The sequence below is a fragment of the Heptranchias perlo genome, chromosome 6 (assembly GCF_035084215.1).
Source record: "Heptranchias perlo isolate sHepPer1 chromosome 6, sHepPer1.hap1, whole genome shotgun sequence".
NCBI lineage: Eukaryota > Metazoa > Chordata > Chondrichthyes > Hexanchiformes > Hexanchidae > Heptranchias > Heptranchias perlo.
The window spans coordinates 58883794-58907290 of NC_090330.1; the positions used below are offsets into that span (position 1 = coordinate 58883794).

Consider the following 23497-nt stretch of genomic DNA (forward strand, 5'->3'; position numbering starts at 1 on the left):
TATCATGGAGAGTATGTGTGGCACCTTTTCCATTACCTCGATCATTTTCACTCTCAATGATGTCCCCCAGGGTTCAGTATCTGTGTCTAGCTGAGCAGAGCTTGGAGAGGAGTGCGCCCCCTGACGTGGACTCTCCACAGCTGCCCCTGCCACCAGAATTTGCTCGTGCTCACTTGTGAGTGATGACTCACCAGATGACAACCCAACTATCTGTCTAACAGGACCCACCGAAGTGTGAGTATCTGCGCTGATGCATGGCTGGATGTCATGTGATGGTGCACCTTCAGAGGAATTGATTTCCTCTGAGGAATTGCCTTCTTCCATGGCGCCTGCCTCATCCTCAATCCGTAAAGACCCTGGAAGAGAAGATAAAGCAATATTAAAAAATCAGCACAGAAGTTAGTTTCCAATGAGCATACTGAGGTGTGCAACAGTTTAATCATTGATAACATCAATTCATGATGTGTGTGAAGGATGTTAAAGTTGTGTCACCAGCTGTCTACGGGTTGCCAGTCTCGCCATTTCCTACGGCCTTGTATGCAACCGTGTGACTGATGTCCAAGGCCTCCTCCTCCACATCTGTCAGAAGTACTATTTGTGGTGGGCCCCCTCCAGCCTTAGTCCTCTCCCGTGCATTTTGCGCTCTCTTCTGCAAGGGGAGAAAGAACAGACTTTTGAGTGAGTGAAGGTGACGTGTTCACCTGATGGATGCATTGCTTTGGGTGAGGCTGACATTAAAACAGATGCATCAGAGGGTGAGTATCAGACGACATTCATCACATTGCATCAGGATTGGGGTGAGTGGCAATGTTGGGTTCACAAATGGGGAGGTGAGGAAGTGCATAAAAAGTGAAGATAAGTTGATGATGAGACTTAAATGGGTATGAGGAGTGATGTGATGGAGTAGGTTTGGCAAGACGGGGTGGGGGGGGGGGAATATACACCACAGTATGTAGGAAAATCATCAACCGTACTCACTTTTCCTGACCTGGTTAGGTCATTAAAGCGCTTCCTGCATTGCACCCTTGACCTAGGCACCGTGCTCCTGCTGCTAATCTCCTCTGCCACCTCCAGCCACGCTTTCTTGGTTGCAGAAGCCGGGCGCTTCCTCCGGTCAGTATAGTATTTCCCTCCTGCTCCTGACACCAGCCAGTTGCAACTCAAGAGAGGAGTCGCTAAAATGGGGAGCTGCCTTCACCCTATGATGCTGCATTTTGCAATTTTCCTCCTTTCTCCTTCAAAATCCATGATTGCAATGGCCCTTGAAATATTCCAGTTCACAGCACGTCATTCGGGTGTGCAGTTTGGAGACACGAAACCCGGAAATAATATTAAAGGCCTTCAATTTAGTCGCAATCGCTCGAGCCGATGCGCAGAAAGGTTTTGCGGGTTTCCCACACAACTACTCACCCACTCGCTGACTTCCCGCTGCCATGTTAAAAACATGTCTATTTTGTCTGTTTGGATTGGTTGGTAGCACTCTCACCTATGAGTCAGAAGGTTGTGAGTTCAAGCTCCACTCCAGGACTTGAGCATGTAGAATAGGGTGACACTCCACCGCTTACCGAGGGACAGCTGCATTGTCGGAGGTGCTCACCTTTGTATGATTTGCCAAATCAAGGTTCCATCCACCTGGATGTTAAAGATTCTATGGCACCATTCAAAGAAATGCAAAAACCTTTCTTAGTGTCCTGGCAAACATTCCACCCTTACCCAACATCACCAAAAAAATGGCGTAACTGGTTATTTATATTCATTGGTATTTGTGGGATCTTGTAGTCAAAATAGCTGCTGCATTTGCCTAGATACCAACAATCACTGCATTTCAAAGTGATTAATTGTATGAGAAGCCTTGAGATACTTCTGAGGGACATGATAAGATGATCTATAATGCAAGTCTTTCCTTTTGATTACATGGTATAGGCAAATCGGTAGCTGGCAAAGTAAAAGCTCTGGTCATGCTAGGGATTGATAGTCTAAGATCAGATTCCATCACAAACAAAATAAGCCCGTTAATGGCCGAAATATGAAGGCTAGTTTTTAGGGTATGATATCATACCTATCCTCATGTGTTTGAAAGGGAAAAAGGTGAATCAGCTGCTAAAATTCTAGACTTGGGTAAGGCCAACTTCAATGGGATGAGACAGAGACTGTCCATAATAAACTGGGCAAATCTGTTAATGGGTAAAACGACTGATGATCAGTGGGAAATGTTTAAAGAAACATTTAACGTGATACAGACTCGGTTTATACCCCTGAGGGACAAGAACTCTACTTGCCAAAAAAAACAGCCATGGACAACTAAAGAGGTAAGGGACAGTATAAGATATAAGGAAAGGGCATACAAAAAGGCAAAAAATGGCACAGATCCTGGCGAATGGGAAAGATACAAAGATCAACAAAGGGTCACAAAACAGATAGTAAGAGCTACAAAAAGAGAGTATGAAAAGAAACTTGCAAGGGATATCAAAACCAATACGAAGAACTTTTATAGTTATATTAGGAAAAAGAGGGTGGTCAGGAGCAGTGTTGGCCCCTTAAAAACTGTAAGTGGGGATATTGTCATTTACAATGGGGAAATGTCGGACATGTTGAACAATTACTTTGCGTCAGTATTTACAGTAGGAAAAGAGGATAGCATGCCGGAAATCCCAAGAAAACTAATATTGAACCGGGGACAGGGACTCAATAAAATTAACATAAGTAAAGCAACAGTAATGAAGAAAATAATAGCACTAAAGAGTGACAAATCCCCAGGATCAGATGGTTTCCATCCCAGGGTTTTAAAGGAAGTAGGTGAGCACATTGCAGATACCCTAACTATAATCTTTCAAAGTTCTCTAGATTCAGGAACTGTCCCTCTAGATTAGAAAATTGCACATGTCACTCCGCTTTTTAAGAAAGGAGAGAGAGGGAAACCAGGGAATTATAGACCAGTTAGCCTAACATCTGTTGTGGGGAAAATGCTGGAGTCTATAATTAAGGATAGGGTGACTGAACACCTCGAGAATTTTCAGTTAATCAGAGAGAGCCAGCATGGATTTGTGAAAGGTAGGTCGTGCCTGACAAACCTGATTGAATTTTTTGAAGAGGTGACTAAAGTAGTGAATAGGGGAATGTCAATGGATGTTATTTATATGGACTTCCAGAAGGCATTTGATGAGGTCCCACATAAGAGACTGTTAGCTAAGATAGAAGCCCATGGAATCGAGGGAAAAGTACGGACTTGGTTAGGAAGTTGGCTGAGTGAAAGGCGACAGAGAGTAGGGATAATGGGTAGGTACTCACATTGGCAGGCTGTGACTAGTGGTGTCCCGCAGGGATCTATCTTGGGACCTCAATTATTCACAATATTTATTAACGACTTAGATGAAGGCATAGAAAGTCTCATATCTAAATTTGCCGATGACACAGAGATTGGTGGCATTGTAAGCAGTGTAGATGAAAACATAAAATTACAAAGCGATACTGGTAGATTAGGTGAATGGGCAAAACTGTGGCAAATGGAATTCAATGTAGGCAAATGTGAGGTCATTCACTTTGGATCAAAAAAGGATAGAACAGGGTGCTTTCTAAATGGTAAAAAGTTAAAAACAGTGGATGTCCAAAGGGGTTCAGGTACATAGATCATTGAAGTGTCATGAACAGGTGCAGAAAATAATCAAGAAGGCAAATGGAATGCTGGCCTTTATATCTAGAGGACTAGAGTACAAGGGGGCAGAAGTTATGCTGCGGCTATACAGAACCCTGGTTAGACCGCACCTAGAGTACTGTGAGCAGTTCTGAGCACTGCACCTTCGGAAAGACATATTGGCCTTGGAGGGAGTGCAGCGTAGGTTTACTAGAATGATACCCGGACTTCAAGGGTTAAGTTACGAGGAGAGATCACACAAATTGGGGTTGTGTTCTTTAGAGTTTGGAAGGTTAAGGGTGATCTGATCGAAGTTTATAAGATATTAAGGGGAACAGATAGGTTGGATAGAGAGAAACTATTTCCGCTGGTTGGGGATTCTATGAGTAGGGGGCACAGTCTAAAAATTAGAGCCAGACGTTTCAGGAGTGGTAGAAGTTTGGAACTCTCTTCCGCAAACGGCAATTGATACTAGCTCAATTGCTAAATTTAAATGTGAGATAGATAGCTTTTTGGCAACCAAAGGTATTAAGGGATATGGGCCAAAGGCAGATATATGGAGTTAGATCACAGATCTGCCATTATCTTGTCAAATGGCAGAGCAGGCACGAGGGGCTGAGTGGCCTACTCATGTTCCTATGTTCATAGAAGGTGATTAACTCGGCATAGATAGGTGTCTTAAGTGATTTGCCCAAACTAAACCCATTATATCATGTTTTCCTTTAATCAGTTCTTTTTTCCCTGTCCTAGAGCAAATTCTACTCCACAATATCTGAACTTAGAAATGACTTTCATCCCATCAGTGGAAATTGTGACCATTATGTAAGAGTCCCACAGAGACCAATTCAACAACTGTGATAGATCCAAGAATTACTTTTACAGACCTTACACATCTGTGATAAATTCTCTCCATTTTGACAGAGTTTGTGCCAACTTCCTCTTTTTTCCTAGTCAGTAGCTGATTTCATAGAATCATTGAATAATTTCTACAAACAAAATAAAAAGAAATTCTGTGATTGCAAAATTCTTAATCCATGTTATTCTGAAAGACTGGCCATTGATTTTCCTGCTGTAACGTGCTATAACAGACAAGTTTTTCAAATGAGCAGGTAACCCAAAACTCTGCTTTAGGTTTTCTTCTTGCCTGGGGTTATCTGGCTTGGTCCCAGCTAACAGGAAAACTGCCTCACAGAGCTAACCTTGTTCTCCATTTTTCATGCAGACAAAGAGCACTTGAAGGAGAAGGAAAAGCTGGAAATGGAACTGGCTGCGATGCGTTCAGCCAATGAGGACCAGAGGAGGCACATTGAAATCTTGGATCAGGCACTGAACAACGCCCAGGCCAAGGTGGTCAGGTTAGAGGAGGAGGTGAGCTGATAACTACAATGTTTGAAGAATGTTTAATGATTTGATTGTCCTCATTGATGACAGCCAGATTCAACATTGTTGGCCACAATACAATTAGCAGTTGATATCCAATTATAAAACAGACTTAGTACTTTTGCACATTTCTGCTGTGCTGCTTTTGTCAATAAAATACCTCAACACAAAGGATCAAAATTCAATTATCCACATTTTTAAGATGCTTTACCAATATATGTAGATCCTCTTAGCTGATGCTCCTTTGTGTCTGTTTTTAAAATCATATTATATGGAAACAATTACTAAATTATAATGCGCAGTAATTTTTTTAAAATCCCATTTTAGAGAAATTGGTAGTGTTAGTTTTTTCTCCTTCAGACATCTGAGTTTGAATGCAGTAGAGGTGAGTGGTGAAAACCTAAAAAAATTAAAATAAGTGTGTGTGAATGTGTGCCCACATGAACACTGATAAAGGTAAGAGATGTTAATGCTGGAAAATTGAATACTTTTGATTTACGGCACTTAGTGTTAGCATTAAACACTCCCAGGTCAGCTAAAGCACAGCCAGATGCAAAACAAAACCTTCATTCCAATTTGCCTTAATCCCAACCTCAGAGGAAGATTCCTTAGCGTGATTCTTTTCATTTCCCACACAACACATTTTTATGGGGCCTGATTTTACCAGGGGTGCGGGTTCCCGGCGGGTGGGCAAGCGGGCGCGTTGGTAACGCGGCCGGTGAAATTAGTGGGTTTCCCGCGCGATCGTAGCAGGCAACCCACTAATTGGAGCCACTTACCTGCTCCTCCGGGTTCCCCGCTGCTGATCTGCGCGTCGGGCGGGCTGCGCATGCGCAGTAAGACCTGTCAGCTGGAGGCGCTCTATTTAAAGGGGCAGTCCTCCACTGACAGATGCTGCAACCAATAGCAAAGATGACTGCATGGAGCTGCCCAGGGGGAAGGCTGCTCCCAGTTTAATGATGCCTCACCCCAGGTATCAATACATGGGGTGAGGAGGAAGGGAAGGACAGAGATCTTCCACCAGGCGGGCGGGAGGAAGCAGCCCGCCTCCGCCACCAGGAAGGCCTGGCTCGAGGTGGCAGAGGGGGGTCACCTGCGCCACCAACATATCGCCCACCTGCAGACAGTGCAGGAAGCGGTCCATTGACCTCAGTAGGTCAGCCAAAGTGAGTACACGTAGTCTTTCCCCTACACTCCGTCTGCCACATCACTGCCCCCACCCCACATCTCCTTCGGCACTGCCAACACTACTCTGTCACATCACCCCTCATACCCACTCAAACCCCGTCCTCATCTTACCTGCACCTACTCACCTCGCCAGTACTCACCCCGCCACTACCACGCAACCCAATCCTCATACAATCTCATGGCTCTATCCCATACTCACCCTCTCGTGCATCTCTCTCACGGCCAGCCTCACTCAACCTGCCACCACCTGTGCTGCAGCCACAGGGCATGCATCACATATGTGCAGTAGGCAGCATGAGGCAAACGTGTCATGAGCATGAAGGGGATGCACAAGGGTGTTTGAGGGTTTGTCATGGTTGTTACTTATATTGAATTTCAGAACAACTCACATCACACATTATATTGGCACCACTACTGCCATGTCTTCACAATCCTGTCTGGTTTGTGCAATAATGCCCGCTCCTGGGTATCACTATGAGGACCCACCACTGATGCCACCCATTGTGTCACTGCAGAGTGGGTGTAGGTGTATTTGCAGGGCTCTTCTGCGCAGACGACTGAGAGACATCGGCGATGTCCCCGGTTGCACCCTGGAAGGCTGTGGAGGAGAAGTTCGGGAGGGCAGTGGTGACTTTGACAGCGACAGGTAGGAAGATGGTGCACGGGCCAGCCAGGAGCAGTTCGGCATGAAAGAGGCTGCAGATGTCCACGGCTACATGTCGAGTGACTCTGAGCCTCCATGTGCACTGCTGCTCAGAGAGGTCCAGGAGGCTGAGCCTCGGTCAGTGGACCCTGTGGCGAGGGTAGTGCCCTCTGCGACGCATCTCTCTCTGCGGTAGCCCTCCCTCCTGCTGTACAGATGGATGTGTCACAGCACTCTGTTGTGGAGCTCCACGTGTCAGAGGTGGACGACGTGGATGGTGAGGCTGGTGATGCTGTTCGCCCTCCGAGGAGGTCATGACTGCAGCTACGGCGGCCCCCATCCGGAAGATGTACATCTGAGGGGGTCCGCAAGGTAGGTACATGTCTCCGGACCCCGGGGTAAGTGTGCAGGTTGGTGACTTTGACCGTCAGGAGGAGGGTGGTGGAGGCCAAACTTTGTCCCAAGTGACAGAGTGGCCTCCTGCAATGGGTGAGGGTCTCCCCCCCCCCCCCCCCCACCGCCTGTCAAATGGACCTTTGCAGCTGCCACAGGCTGACAGCTGCACCACGTCCATTCGATCTGGGAGTGTTTCCCCCAGTGTGGGAAACAGTCCCATGTTGATCCAAAATCACACACAGTCCCTTAATCAGGTACAGTCAATGATCTGAAATAGCTAAGTAAATACTCTCAAGTGGCATCCCGCTGGCTTTAATTGCCTGCGGGATTCCCACCAGCGGGGGCTGCGCGCGCACGCCGGCGCGTCAGCGGGGAACCCGGAAGTGGGCGGGATCTGGTCGGGATCCTGGATTTCGCAATTTTCGAGGCCCCCCCGCCGAAAACGCACCCGATAGCGGGTGCTAAAATCGGGCCCATGGTCTCTGTGAATGAGTCAGTTTATATTGAGTTATGCAACATTTTGTGTTTTGATCAGTCCCACTGGGAACTGAGTCGAGACTACCCAAGCTCTTATCACTAATATCCTATTTATAAAATATGACTGCTCTGTGCCTTCATAACCTCACCCTCCTTCCTCTAAAACTAGCCCCTTTATAGTGCAGAGTAGTTCACCAGCAAGAGATAGAACACACCGGCTAAAACAAATTGAAAATTGCCAGCTCAACTGCCTGCCACAAGCTCTCAAGCCCTTCCGCTTTTCCCTGAACCACAGTTAAAGTGTTTTTTTGGAGTTTAAAATTGGGATAATAAAAGGTACATTGCAAATGTTTAAAAAATTTGCAAGTATCATGGGGAGCACGCATAGTTTTTATATAAAATATAAAGTATAAAACTATGCATGCTTCAACATGCATGGTCAATGATTGACACATGCAAATTTTTAAAACATTTTTAATGTACCTTTTATATAAAATTTTAACACTCCTACTTTTGAAATGTTAGATTGGAGCCACAGCGTTAGTAGCTGTCCTGAAAACCACTCCCAACTCTGGTACAGCAGCAGCCAAGTTTTTTGGCCACCACTAACATCTCCTGTGACCAGTGACACAGCATATAGTTTCGAAAATCACATCTTCTACTGCTGATTGTTGGAAACCTTCCAAAAAGTTGGATTCACCTAGGTCCACTATTTTGCGATCAGGTAGTCACCAAGAGCTGAACCATTTGTTCATTCAGCTCCTGGTTGCTACTATAACCAAGTTGTTCAACATCAAAGGCTGATTTTCTGAATGTTTGCTACTAGTACAGAGCCTTGCCTGCTGTTGCACGTATCAGGAAGTTGCGGGAGAACTGCCCTGATTTTCTACCCAAGTGGATGGAAAATCGTGTACTGCACACTCGCAATTTCCCAATATGTGTAGCTTCCACCAGTGGCAGGTTATTAATGAGCTACAATATCTGAAGTAGCATATACATATATATTTTTAAAGAGTTACTATAAGCTGCAAAGCACACTGTGAGATACACTTACCCAGTTTGTATACAGAAACAAGCAGCAACTTAATCAGTGACAAGACGTGATCATTACAACACCAATAACATTGCTGCAAAACATGGTTTAAGTAAAATAAAAAGACAAAGACACCAACCAGAAGTTGCTGGGTGTAACATTGTGAGGTGGTAGGAACCCGCTGCTGGAGTTTTGGTAAAAGAGTCTATACTCTACACAAGAGGCACCAATACCCCAGGCAAATGCAAAGAAAGTTTGTGGAAGGCAAGTCCAGATTACAGCCCATTAAAGCTGCTCCGTACAGTGTTTATGCATGATTATCCAATCATGGACTTCCCTCCCACATCACTCATTTATCCCCACTTTAGGGAACACTAATTCCTTCCCCAGTTTCCAAAAATTTAAGTATTGATGTCCAATTTTACAGAGGGGGTCTAAAACAGGCCTTAGGCCCTTCATTTACATATTTAAGGGGCCTAATGCCTGTTCTAGCCGACCTCCAGGGATGCCTTAAAAATAGCCTGACCCGGTATCTGTGCCCTGATTTTCCATGGGGCTTCTCCCAAACTCCTGCCATAATTTCACTGGGAGAGCGGCAGAACCCCTGGAGAAATAGCGTAAACAGCTGAAAATGGTCGCTCATGCCATTTCAACGAGGTTTCCGCTGAACCGCCAATGAAGTTAGAGCAGGAGTTTAGGACAATCCCCTCAGAATTTCCGGGCTCTGATATCCAGGTCCATACATGAAGAATGGCCACGGGTGAGGAACGGGAGTGTTAGCAGCACCTGTGGAACAGTATCCCAACACAGCCACAGCACCATCTGGAGAAGAGAAGGAAATTTAAGGAAAGGGGGGAAAAAAGAAAATGTGAACCAACTTAGGAGTGTTAAATGAAGTAAATAAAAATACATTTCTAAAAGTGTTGATAATAAAATGCTCAGTGGCTAAACTGAACTTGCCATGTAGTGTCTGGCTTGTTCCATGCTGTTGCCACTGTGTTGCTTCACAAGTGGGTAATGTTTGTTTTCAATCCTTCCAGTATTGTAGGTATTTTCAATGTCCCTGAAGGGAGCATTTTACACCAGAGAAAATTAAAACAATATTATACACTGTGAGCTATGTCTTGGAACAATTATAAACAGCTATAAATCCTGGACCAAGAAAGCACATAGAATAAATGGGCCACTGCACTCTGCAAAACACTCAATTCGTGCAACATCTGTTGCGGTTTCTTTAACTATAGTGTCTGCCAGAGTTTATCTAGTGCCGGGCTAGCTGCTTCAGTCATTTCTTCAGTTGATATACTAGTATCGTGAAGTAAAACTTAACAAATTTGTTACCTCAGTAAGCACTGCTAAGTTGAGAGCATCCTGGCTTGTTACTAACTGAAGTATTTAGTGAGCCATGCCTTGAGAAGTTGTAGCAAAGAATGGCTACTCTCAGCCAAATAATTAACATTCGCTTCTTGCAGATTGAAGGAGGGTATGTATATAGAGCTCATTTGAGAATCTGGCCTTGACCTTCAGGATTATCTCCTCAGGATAGTTATAAAGTCTGTTCCAGGAGCACATTTGCCAATACATTATAGGGTAAATTTTCATCTAATTTGTGGTGCTCTCGATTCTCCAATGGTTAATTTTAATCAATGAAAAATTGGGAGTGCCATATATTGGGTGTACTGACTTCCACACCCAAGTCTGCGCCTTCACGAGGTTATGCCCTGGTGTTTGAGCCTCACAAAATTTTACCTTCTATTTAAAACAGTTTTTGGGCATTCACAAACTTTTGTAAACAACACGATTGACCTAAAACCATAGATCATGTTTCCTTCTACCAATGAAATATTTGAATTTTGACCTTTTATCTAAATTTGTCATAATGAATGGTATTTGCAAACCCATTTAACATTTCAGTGTTCATTTTAGAAAAGACAGAGGCCTAGAAATTAGGCCTCCACCGGAATGGTGGGCCCAAGGCCCTCCCAATATCGGGCCTCGGGCCTCATTAACATCAGACTAGCGAGCTGCAGTCACCTGCTGTGCAGCCTCAGGCAGCTTGCCGGCGAAAGGCTTGAAATTTGGGCCTTTGCATTGCCAGCAGCGGCCACAGGTGAATGCTTAAAGGAGAAGAGAAAGCGATCAGGAGGGAGGAGGCCGACTGAGAAAGGGGGCCAAACTAGGAGATCGGGCGACCAGGATATCGGGACGGGCGTCAATCGGTGTGGGGGGCGTTGAGCAGTGGCCGGCAGCGGCCCGTGGTTTTAGTATGGAGCTGGAAGGAGCACCTGCACCTCCCGGCTCCACAAATAAAGTATTTTTTAAACACTTACCTTTTTGCTGACGGGCTGCGGTGGCCTCTTTAAGGACCGCTGCGGCGTTAGGCCACACGTAGACCTGGTTTTCCTGAATGTAGTCGGTCAGGTGCCGGCTGCGTTCAGGGCAACCCAAATTTGCACAGGGGGCAGTCTTTAATAGTATAGATTTTAAAGCAAATGCCCTTCTTACTAGAATAAATATGTTGCCTAGAACATTCCATCAATCTATATTAAGAATATGTGCAGGTCAAATAAACTGGATTCTGTGGCTTGTATCAGTGATGAATAGTATATTTTTTCTGTATCTTTACAACTGAACACATTCATCTAGTTTGATGAGCGTTGTTGGAATAAACTCAGTATTGAGCATTCGTGCTCTTAGTTTGATATCAGTAGACCCTGACACCGGGGCCTGGATTTTAACATGGAGCCTGGAAGAGAGTGGTTGGGTGGGGGGGTAGGTGGAGGGATGTTAATCGGATGCGAAACCCAGAAGTGAATTTGGCGGGTCGGAATCTGCGATTGCAACTTCACTGAAGGATAAAAATTTTACTTCCCGGTTTCACGCCCGGCAGCCAGCCAGATTGACAGACATTGGTTGCCTGTCGGGCGGGAAAGCAGCCGGGGAGAGATCAGAATCTTTGGGGTTTTTATGAGGGAGGTTGGCGAGAGATCGGGTTTCTTTGCGGGGGGCGATCGCTGGGGGGGAATTGGGGGGAGGTGAGAAGTCGGAGATCATTGTGGAGGTGAGAAATTGGCTATCGGGGAGTCTGGGGCATTGGGGGGGTCTCTGACATCGGGCGGGGGCAGTCTGGGACATCAGGAGGATCTCGGACATGGGGGGGGGGGGGGGGAGTCTGGGACATTGGGGGGATCGCGGACATCTGTGGGGTCTAGAACATCGGGGGGGTCTCGGACATTGGGGGTTCTGGGACATCAGGCGGGGTCTCAGATATCGGGGAGGTCTGGGACATCGGGAGGGGCGTCTGGGACATCGGGGGGGGGGGGTGGTGGTCGGCCGATCACGGGGGTCCGATCGCAGCAGGTAAACTTGTTGGGCCTGGAGGAAATGCTCCCGCTCCTCCTGGCCCACAAACAGTCGAATAAAGGCACTTACCTCATGATCCGGTCCTTCTCACCTCCTTATCACTGGTGACATTCACGAGCCCTGGGAAACCTGCGCTGGAAGCATTAAATTTAAAGTTCAGTCAAATTCAATTTAAAAAGAGCTGCTCAACGTCTCACAAGGACGTTAATTGATGATATAAATACCCACCCGCCTGAATTAATCAAGGTCCCGACTGCGGTGAGTAGGTCACTCACATGCATGCAAACGTACCTGGGTTAAACCCAGAAGTGGGCGCGTTGGAGCCGGGTTGTGGTCGTGCTCCAAATATCAAATATTTTAACTATCCACACACCCCCAGTCCACCTGTTCTCGGGGATTGAAATGCCCCCCCCCAGGTGTTACTGCTTGGACATGATATAAGAAAATCTAGAAATGTCTGTTGTATGAGGTGTACTTATTATTCCCGTTGTCCAAGAATTCCAACTTGTTTAGTGACTGGGGATAATTTTGTGAGATGGAAAGAAACTTATTTTCTTGCTCAGTGCATCCATTGTGCTGATGGTGTTTGTTTTCTGTTGACAGTTGAGGAAGAAACAGGTGTATGTGGAGAGGGTGGAGAGGCTGCAGCAGGCCTTGACACAGCTGCAAGCAGCCTGCGAAAAGCGGGAGCAGATGGAACGGAGACTGCGCACACGGCTGGAGAGAGAGCTGGAATCTCTTCGAGTGCAACAGGTACCTGCTCCTTTCAGTCATCCTTTGAGTGTCAGAAAAAAGCCCAGTGTATCACCACATCATTTGCAAAACAATAAATTAGAAAAGTGTGCAGTTTTACTAGAGACAATTTTAATTGTACAAGGTGAAACCATTAACATTTAAATTTAGAAAGTACTTAAATTGTCGGCTAATGTGGCTGAAAAAGTTGTTGCAAGTATAAAACGAGGAAACCAGTTTTATGCTTGCATTGGATTTTTCACTTACATTATCAACTGGCAGAAAATATACCTAAATAACTTCAAACTAGAACTGAGGCTCCTGTGCCCAGCCTGTTGTATTCCTGTAAGGAGGTTGAATTGATAGACTGAGACTTTTTTTCCCTGGAGAGTAGGAGGTTTAGGGGTGATCTTATAGAAGTCTATAAAATAATGAGGGGCATAGATAAGGTAGATAGTCATAATCTTTTCCCAAAGGTAGGGGAGTCTATAACAAGGGGGCATAGATTTAAGGTGAGAGGGGAGAGATACAAAAGGGTCCAGAGGGGCAATTTTTTCACTCAAAGGGTGGTGAGTGTCTGGAACGAGCTGCCAGAGGCAGTAGTAGAGGCGGGTACAATTTTGTCTTTTAAAAAGCATTTGGACAGTTACATGGGTAAGATGGGTATAGAGGGATATGGGCCAAGTGCAGGCAACTGGGACTAGCTTAGTGGTATAAACTGGGCGACATGGACATGTTGGGCCGAAGGGCCTGTTTCCATGTTGTAAACTTCTATGATTCTATGATTCTATGATAGACCAGACAGAAATGCTTCCAAAGTTAGACCTGTATGGTATTCTATAAAGAGGAGCTTTGCAACACAATTTTTTAGTTATTATTTTTGTGAGGCAAAGAAATAGTTGCTTGTAACAGATTCTATATGAATACTACTGGCCTGTACACTGTGGGGCTGATTTTACAAATGTGCAGTCCTGCCACGGAGTTTCACCCGATAGGAGCACATATCTGAAATCGCAGGTCTGCTCCCCATGATTTTCTGCCGAGTTTTGGGCTCCCTATTTTCGGAAGGGTGTCAAGGCCACAGAGAGGGTACAAGGGAGATTCACAATAGTGATACCAGGCATCAAAGGTTTTAGTTAGGAGAAACTATTGAAACTGGGGCCCTTTTCATTACGTAGAAAAGGTTAAGAAGAGATTTGATAGAGATGTTCAAAATTGCGAAGCATTTTGATGAGGTAAATCGGGGACAAACTATTTCCAATACTCAGTGAATTGGTAATTAGAGGGCATAAGTTTTAAGATTGTGAATAAAGGGAGTGATCGGAGAATTTTTTTACACAGATGGTGGTTAGGACATAAAATGGCCTACCAGAAACAATGGTGAAAGCAGAATCCATCATAACTTTTAAAAGGGAAGTGGGTAAATATTTGAAAGAGAAAAAGTTAATGGGAAAAGAGCAAGAGAGAGGAACTAAGTGGGATACACAGCTCAAGAGCGATGAGTTGAATGGCCTCCCTTCTGTGCTGTAAAATTATGTGATTCTATTTGCTCTGTGCTGCGGGGGTCACTGAATAGCAATCAACAGCAGAGTCCCTGGCTGATTTTTCTACTTCCTGACCCAAGCACACTGCAGTCAATTCCAGTGTCATAACTGCTGCCTTCTCTGAGAACTGACCTGAGATCAAACCTAGGACTTTCTGGTCTGTACTATTCAGTACCATGTAAAATAGTGTATTTATCCTCACAACCATAGCAGGTTAACTGGCAGATCCATTGGCTGACACCACCCCTTCACTCTTTGGCTTCAGGATATGAAACGCTCAGTGGAGCAATCCTATGAATTAGATTATTTAGTTTTAAATTTAAAGACAAGATGCTGGGAATATTTGCACTGGAGCAGAAAAAGCCAAAATGAGCTTTAATAGAGATTTTTTTAAATGATGAAACACTTTAATAGGGTGAATAGAGAAAGACTAGTTCCTCTAGTTGGGGAGCCAGCAACAAGGGGATCTTCAATTTAAAGTTATCACTGACAGTGAGGAGAAAGGTTAGGAGAAATTTCTTTAAACAGAGGGTTGTTGGAGCATGGAAGGTTTTGCCACAGGGAGTAGTTCTCCCTACGAAAAGTCATAATAAGGACAAAACCGGACGAACCACCCGGCATCGGACCACTAGGCACCGGACATGACAAAGGCAAACCAAGCCCAGTTGACCCTGCAAAGTCCTCCTCACTAACATCTGGGGACTTGTGCCAAAATTGGGAGAGCTGTCCCACAGACTAGTCAAGCAACAGCCTGACATAGCCATACTCACAGAATCATACCTTTCAGCCAACATCCCAGACTCTTCCATCACCATCCCTGGGTATGTCCTGTCCCACCGGCAGAACAGACCGACCAGAGGTGGCGGTACAGTGATATACAGTCAGGAGGGAGTGGCCCTGGGAGTACTCAATATTGACTCCGGACCCCATGAAATCTCATGGCATCAGGTCAGACATGGGCAAGGAAACCTCATGCTGATTACCACCTACCACCCTCCCTCAGCTGATGAATCGGTCCTCCTCCATGTTGAGCACCACTTGGAGGAAGCACTGAGGGTAGGAAGGGCACAAAATGTACTCTGGGTGGGGGACTTCAATGTCCATCACCAAGAGTGGCTCGGTAGCTCCACTACTGACCGAGCTGGCCGAGTCCTGAAGGACATAACTGCCAGACCGGGCCTGCGGCAGGTGGTGAGCGAACCAACACGAGGGAAAAACCTACTTGACCTCGTCCTCACCAATCTACCTGTCGCAAATGCATCTGTCCATGACAGTATTGGTAGGAGTGACAACCGCACAGTCCTTGTGAAGATGAAGTTCTGACTTCACACTGAGGACACCATCCAATGTGTTGTGTGGCACTACCACCGTGCTAAATGGGATAGATTCAGAACAGATCTAGCAGTTCAAAACTGGGCATCCATGAGGCGCTGTGGGCCATCAGCAGCAGCAGATTTGTATTCCAGCACAATCTTTAACCTCATGGCCCGGCATATTCCTCACTCCACTATTACCAACAAGCCAGGGGATCAACCTAAGCGATTCCACAACCAGTGGATCAGATCAAAGCTAACGGATCAGATCAAAGCTCTGCAGTCCTGCCACATCCAGTCATGAATGGTGGTGGACAATTAAACAACTAACAGGAGGAGCAGGCTCTGTGAACATCCCCATCCTCAATGATGGCAGAGTCTAGCACTTGAGTGCAAAAGACAAGGCTGAAGCGTTTGCAACCATCTTCAGCCAGAAGTGCCGAGTAGATGATCCATCTCTGCCTCCTCCCGATATCCCCACCACCACAGAAGCCAGTCTTCAGCCAATTCGATTCACTCCACGTGATATCAAGAAACGGCTGAGTGCACTGGATACAACAAAGGCTATGGGCCCCGACAACATCCCGGCTGTAGTGCTGAAGACTTGTGCTCCAGAACTAGCTGCACCTCTAGCCAAACTGTTCTGGTACAGCTACAACACTGGCATCAAACTGACAATGTGGAAAATTGCCCAGATATGTCCTGTCCACAAAAAGCCAGGACAAATCCAATCCGGCCAATTACCGCCCCATCAGTCTACTCTCAATCATCAGCAAAGTGATGGAAAGTATCGTCGACAATGCTATCAAGCGGCACTTACTCACCAATAACCTGCTCACCGATGCTCAGTTTGGGTTCCGCAAGGACCACTCGGCTCCAGACCTCATTACAGCCTTGGTCCAAACATGGACAAAAGAGCTGAATTCCAGAGATGAGGTGAGAGTGACTGCCCTTGACATCAAGGCAGCATTTGACCAAGTGTAGCACCAAGGAGCCCTAGTAAAATTGAAGTCAATGGGAATCAGGGGGAAAACTCTCCAGTGGCTGGAGTCATACCTAGCACAAAGCAAGATGGTAGTGGTTGTTGGAGGCCAATCATCTCAGCCGGAGGACATTGCTGCAGGAGTTCCTCAGGGCAGTGTCCTACGCCCAACCATCTTCAGCTGCTTCATCAATGATCTTCCCTCCATCATAAGGTCAGAAATGCAGATGTTCGCTGACAATTGCACAGTGTTCAATTCGCAAACCCTCAGATAATGAAGCAGTCCATGCCCGCATGCAGCAAGACCTGGACAACATCCAGGCTTGGGCTGATGAGTGGCTAGTAATATTCGCGCCAGACAAGTGCCAGGCAATGACCATCTCCAACAAGCGAGAGTCTAACCACCTCCCCTTGACATTCAACGGCATTACCATCACCGAATCACCCACCATCAACATCCTGGGGTCACCATTGACCAGAAATTTAACTGGACCAGCCACATAAATACTGTGGCTACACGAGCAGGTCAGAGGCTGGGTATTCTGTGGCGAGTGACTCATCTCCTGACTCCCCAAAGCCTTTCCATCATCTACAAGGCACAAGTCAGGAGTGTGATGGAATACTCTCCACTTGCCTGGATGAGTGCAGCTCCAACAACACTCAAGAAGCTCGACACCAACCAGAACAAAGCAGCCCACTTGATTGGCACCCCATCCACCACCCTAAACATTCACTCCCTTCACCACAGGCGCACTGTGGCTGCAGTGTGTACCATCCACAGGATGCACTGCAGCAACTCGCCAAGGCTTCTTTGACAGCACCTCCCAACCCCGCAACCTCTACCATCTAGAAGGACAAGAGCAGCAGGCACATGGGAACAACACCATCTGCACATTCCCCTCCAAGTCACACACCATCTCGACTTAGAAATATATTGCCGTTCCTTCATCGTCGCTGGGTTAAAATCCTGGAACTCCCTACCTAACAACACTGTGGGAGAACCTTCACCACACGGACTGCAGCGGTTCAAGAAAGCGGCTCACCACCACCTTCTCAAGGGCAATTATGGATGGGCAATAAATGCAGGCCTTGCCAGCGACGCCCGCATCCCATGAAGGAACATATTAAAAAAAAGTTGAGGCATTGCATCATTTAAGGAAAAAATGAATTAACATTTGAAGCAGAGGAAGATACAGAACAATGGGCAAAGATTAAGTCAGAGGCCTATTAGGTTTAGATTTCTCTAGCAAAGAGCCAGCACAGGCACAGTGGGCCGAATGGCCTTCTGTGCTGTAAACTTCTATGGTTTTATGTGCACCCACTGCAGCTCAAATTTTTTTATATTCTTTATATATAAGGGAGCCTCGTCCGCTGGGATTGCATATTGAGAAATCTCAGGTGCACTTCACACAATTTTCAACCCATTCATTTTAATGCACTCCTGGTGGGTGAGTTATTAAGAAAAGTCGGCTATCTACAGTCTAAACTGTTAGGATCATAATGTTCTGGATCTTTAGCTATATTTGTGCCCCAGGTGATGAGTTTCATAACTAACTGTCCTATTGAAAGATTAATTTAATATTAAATCATCAAAAACAGTGCAACTTTCCATTAGAATATATGTTCAGTGTTTTTTCTGAGATGTTGATTTGCCACTGAAAAACATCACAGCTCATTAAGATCAGGTTTCAGTTACTTGGCTAAAGAAAACCCCACAGATAAAAATTACAGGTTATATTTTACAAATTTGCACTCTCTGTATAGAACTTTGCCCACTGGGGGTCCATATTGGGATTTCAGGCACAGACATCAGTGAACCCTATTTTTTCCATCTTGCAAGCAAAACTCTGTACTAGAAGCACAAATTTGTAAAATATACCCGTACACGTTAATATTTGAGGGCAGATATTGTGAGGCTGCAGTGCTGGTGCGGAACCTCAGTAGACAGAAGTACGGGTTAAAGACATGTCTACAACACTGTAACCCCGATTCAAGGTCCCGCATTCGTATCTACTGAGGCTCCACCCGGACAACTGAGCCTCTCAGTTTCTGCTCTTTTCTCTTGCAGTGCTATGTACATTCCTCTATATAACTGGACCTGAACACTTTGATTAATCTGTGTGCCGCATTCACCATACCCATTAATAGCTGGCTCCGCAACAGGTCTACTAACTTATTTTTTACACTTCTGGTCTAGCTGAACTTCCATCCAGACAGTCTCAGTCTTACCCCCAGCCTTGACTGACCTCAGAGTGTAAAATTTCTCTTTTAACAAAAACAGGAGTAGCTAGTTTTTCTTCACAATTAATAAAAAGAGGAATTTCACCTCCTGTGAACAGTGAGGTTGATGGCTGAGAGCAGATCTCCTGCTAACTACTCATTGTAACAGGAGACCCTACGATGCCACAACTCAATTCACTCAGGTACACCCTGATCCCCTTCTTATTTCCAGGTTCATTGGGAACTCTGGAGCAAGACAAAAGCAGTTTATGCAGACATAACTGATCTGGACGCACTGTGTGCAGCAGAACAAGATTTAAATCAAACAGCTAAAATCAGACAAATATCAAGCTCCATTTCAGTGGCATTTTCAGTTACCACAGTCAAACAAGTTCTGCAGTTCTTGCTCGGCAGCCTCTTCATGCCAGGCAATGTATTCTTTACACAGGATCACATCATTACATCTGCTAATAGTATATGTTGCTTTACTACCTGTACAGCTAGAGAAAGAATGAGAGCAAGTGCTCAGGATCTGAGGAACCAAGAGGTGAGAGGTTATTGGTGGTGAGCTTGCAGGAGTCTGACTATGGCTGACCCATTCCGTTCTTCCAGATTATGGAAGAAGTGTGAACATCGGAGCCATAAATGGGGACTTAAAAAGGAGAAATATAAAAAAACCTGCAATTTGCATAAATTATAATTGTAAATTGGCACAGATTACTTCACAGCTCAGGCTGTTGATCTAGACATCCATGTGGGTGTGACACTGGCTGCAGGCTGTAGGCTGCCTGCTGTCAGACACAAGAACCTTTCAATTCTGTTAATGAAACTCTTCTACTGAACCCTGAATTGATTAATCATTTTTTTTTGTATCAATTGATTTTAATCCCAAGTGATATTTTCTCTCACAGCGGCATGGTGGCCCTCTAATGGCTAACGTTCCTGAGTACAATGCACCAGCATTGATGGGGCTATTACGGGAAAAGGAAGAACGAGTCCTGGCCCTGGAGGCTGACATGACAAAGTGGGAGCAGAAGTACCTGGAAGAAAGTGCAATGCGTCACTTTGCTATGGACGCTGCTGCTACAGCCGCTGCTCAAAGGTAACAATCAAGCAGTATAAGAGAGCATGTGCAAAGGGTCTCGGAGCAGGGATAACCTTTAAGAACAACCAACTAGAGAGAGGCTGGTTAACGATTCAGTTTTAATAATCAGTATTACTGGTCAATTATGGTGCTTTTTGTTGCCGTAGAGCAGATTTTCAAGTCCTCGAACACAGCGAGCTATCTCGCTCACAGACACTGAAAAATCACTGGCAGTGGGCCCACGATTTTCCGATACATGTTTAGAGTGTGTCAGATACCTCGCCACATGCGAGGACTCGGATTATCTACCTTCTTTGATAGTTTCTGTCTTTCAGCTCTTTAACTACGAGTGCACCCTTCTTGAATGAGCAGAGGCCCTGTGATTTGCTGTCTACTCCTTTGATTTTCTTCCCTTCTTCTCTATGACAGAAGCTTCTAGGCTCCACTTAGCATCTTCCATTGACGGCTAAAATTGGGAATGATCATGAATGATATTATGGGAGTACATCAACAACAATTTACATTCATATAGCGACTTTAAAGCAGTAAAACGTCCCAAGGCACTTCACAGGAGCGTTATCAAACAAAATTTGACACCGAGCCACATAAGGAGATATTAGGACAGGTGGTCAAAGAAATAGATTTTAAGGAGCGTCTTAAAGGAGGAGAGAGAGGCAGAGAGGTTTAGGGAGGAAATTCCAGAGCTGAAGGCACGGCCACCAATGGTGGAGTGGTTTAAATCAGGGATGCGCAAGAGGCCAGAATTGGAGGAGCACAGGGATATCAGAGGGTTGTAGGGCTGGAGGTGGTTATAGAGATAGAGAGGGGCAAGGCCATGGAGGGATTTGAAAACAAGGATGAGAATTTTAAAACCGAGGCATTGCCGGATCGGGAGCCAATGTAAGTCAGCAAGCACAGGGGTGATGGGTGAACGGGATTTGATGCGAGTTAGGATACGGACAGCAGAATTTTGGATGAGCTCAAGTTTATGGAGAGCCACTTACTGCCACACCATAGCACAATGCATTGACATTCCAGTGTGCTTTCTCACATAGCCATCTGTATATTTTGTTTTACACAGGATGTGAAAAGAAAATTAACTGTGGAGAAATATAAGACTGCTTTTGAAAGAAATAAAATGTGAATGGTGATTTGATCTTTGTATCTCATCTGCTATTGGCTCACATAGAGAGTCTTGGATAAATATAGAATGTACCATAGATACATTCCAGTGAGAAAGAAAGACTCTAGGGGAAGGACGTACCATCCGTGGCTAACTAAGAAAGTTAAAGATAGTATCAAATTGAAATAAAAAGCATACAATTCTGCGAAGATTAGTGGCAGGTCAGAAGATTGGGCAGAATATAAAAAACAGCAAAGAATGACTAAAAGAATAATGAGGGAGAAATAGGGAAAATGCTAGAATCTATTATTAAGGAGGTTATAGCAGGGCACGTAGATAATCTCAATGCAATCAGGCAGAGTCAACACGGCTTTGTGAAAGGGAAATCATGTCTGACTAATTTATTAGAGTTCTTTGAGGAAGTAACAAGCAACGTGGATAAAGGGGATCCTGTAGATGTGGTGTACTTGGATTTCCAGAAGGCATTTGACAAGGTGCCACATCAAAGGTTACTACACAAAATGAGAGCTCATGGTGTAGGCGGTAACATATTAGCATGGATAAAGGATTGGTTAGCTAACAGGAAACAGAGAGTTTCCTGGGTCATTTTCAGGTTGGCAAGATGTAACGAGTGGAGTGCCACAGGGATCAGTGCTGGGGCCTCAACTATTTACAATCTATATCAGTGACTTGGATGAAGGGACCGAATGTACGGTTGCTAAATTTGCTGATGACACAAAGGTAGGTAGGAAAGTAAGTTGTGAAGAGGACATAAGGAGACTGCAAAGGGATGTAGATAGGTTAAGTGAGTAAGCAAAAATTTGGCAGATGGTGTATAATGTGGGAAAATGTGAACTTGTCCAATTTGGCAGGAGGAATAGAAAAGCAGTATATTATCTAAATGGAGAGAGATTGCAGAACTCTGAGATACAGAGGGATCTGGGTGTCCAACTACATGAATCATAAAAAGTTAGGTGATTAGGAAGGCAAATGGAATGTTGTCATTTATTGCAAGGGGAATGGAATATAAAAGTAGAGCTATTTTGCTACAGTTGCATAAAAGTAGAGATATTTTGCTACAGGTGAGACCACACCTAGAATACTGTGTGCAGTTTTGTTCTCCTTATTTAAGAAAGGACATAATTGCTTTGGAGGCGGTACAGAGAAGGTTCACTCGACTGATTCCTGGAATGAGGGGGTTATCTTATGAGGAAAGGTTAGACAAGTTGGGCCTGTATACATTGGAGTTTAGAAGAATGAGAGGTGATCTTATTGAAACATATAAGATCCTGAGGGGACTTGAAGAGGTAGATGCCGAGAGGATGTTTCCCCTTGTGGGAGAGACTAGAACTAGGGGACACAGTTTAAAAATAAGGGGTCTCCCATTTAAGATGGAGATGAGGAGAATTTTTTTCTCTCAGAGGGTCGTGAGTCTGTGGAACTCCCTTCCCCAGAGAACGGTGGAGGCAGGGTCATTGAATATTTTTAAGGCTGAGCTAGATAGATTCCTGATTAACAAGGGAGTCAAAGATTATAGTAGGTAGACGGGAAATTAGGGTTGAGGTCACAATCAGATCAGCCATGATCTTATCAAATGGCAGAGCAGGCTCAAGGGGTCAAATGGCCTACTCCTGCTCTTAATTCATATGTTCGTATGTACCATGGAGCTGTGCCTGGAACTTTACATTGAGGTGATTCAGCCTAACAATGCTCACGTTCTTGAATATAATGAATTCCATGTACAATCTAACCATTATATAAATTCTACTCCCCCATCCAGAAGAGAAAAGTTCCCATTTAATCCCCAGTCTGTGCTGAATTAGCCAATCTCAGCTAGGGCTCTTCAGTTGGCCTCAGTGTTCTCTGATTTAGGAAGGGAAAAGTTGACTAAGGTTCCTGCTCTTGTTCGCTACTCAGCAACTCATGCTGGAAGTGCATGTGTATGGACATTGCAAGAGGATTGGGTTGAAACCAGATGCGATGCCTCTTGTGATTGAATAACTTGCCAACACTCACTATCGAGGTTTATACGTGAATAATGCTGCTTGAGTGAGGTAACCAAGGGTGACTGGTGCCTGTGAAATTATACCACAGCAAGGAGTCAGCTCCTCCAGGAGAGAAAAGAAAAAGGAGGGAAAACATTGGCGAGAGATAAAGAAAACAGAAAAACAAAAAGGGGGAATTTTAACCAAGCAGCTCTGGATCCTTTCAGGCCTCTGCTGGCGATATGTGCAACATCTCGCAGTTTGCAGTGCGCCGCTGCATTAGGGAGGTCACGGAGGCACTGTACGAGCTGTGCAACAGGTTCATCATAGAATCATAGAAAATAGGAGCAAGAGTAGGCCATTCGGCCCTTCGGGCCTGCTCCGCCATTCTAAATTATCATGG

At 45.1% G+C, this 23497-nt stretch overlaps 1 protein-coding gene across 3 annotated transcripts in view; it reads left to right on the forward strand.

The window, feature by feature from the left end:
• Positions 1-23497, forward strand: part of amotl1 (angiomotin like 1) — a 131465-nt gene that overhangs the window by 87455 nt on the left and 20513 nt on the right. For all 3 annotated transcript variants that reach the window (XM_067986361.1, XM_067986362.1, XM_067986364.1), the window contains exons 7-9: positions 4854-4999; positions 12715-12864; positions 19814-20004. In XM_067986361.1, coding sequence (XP_067842462.1) covers positions 4854-4999; positions 12715-12864; positions 19814-20004 — 487 coding nt within the window. The remainder of the gene's footprint in view (positions 1-4853; positions 5000-12714; positions 12865-19813; positions 20005-23497) is intronic.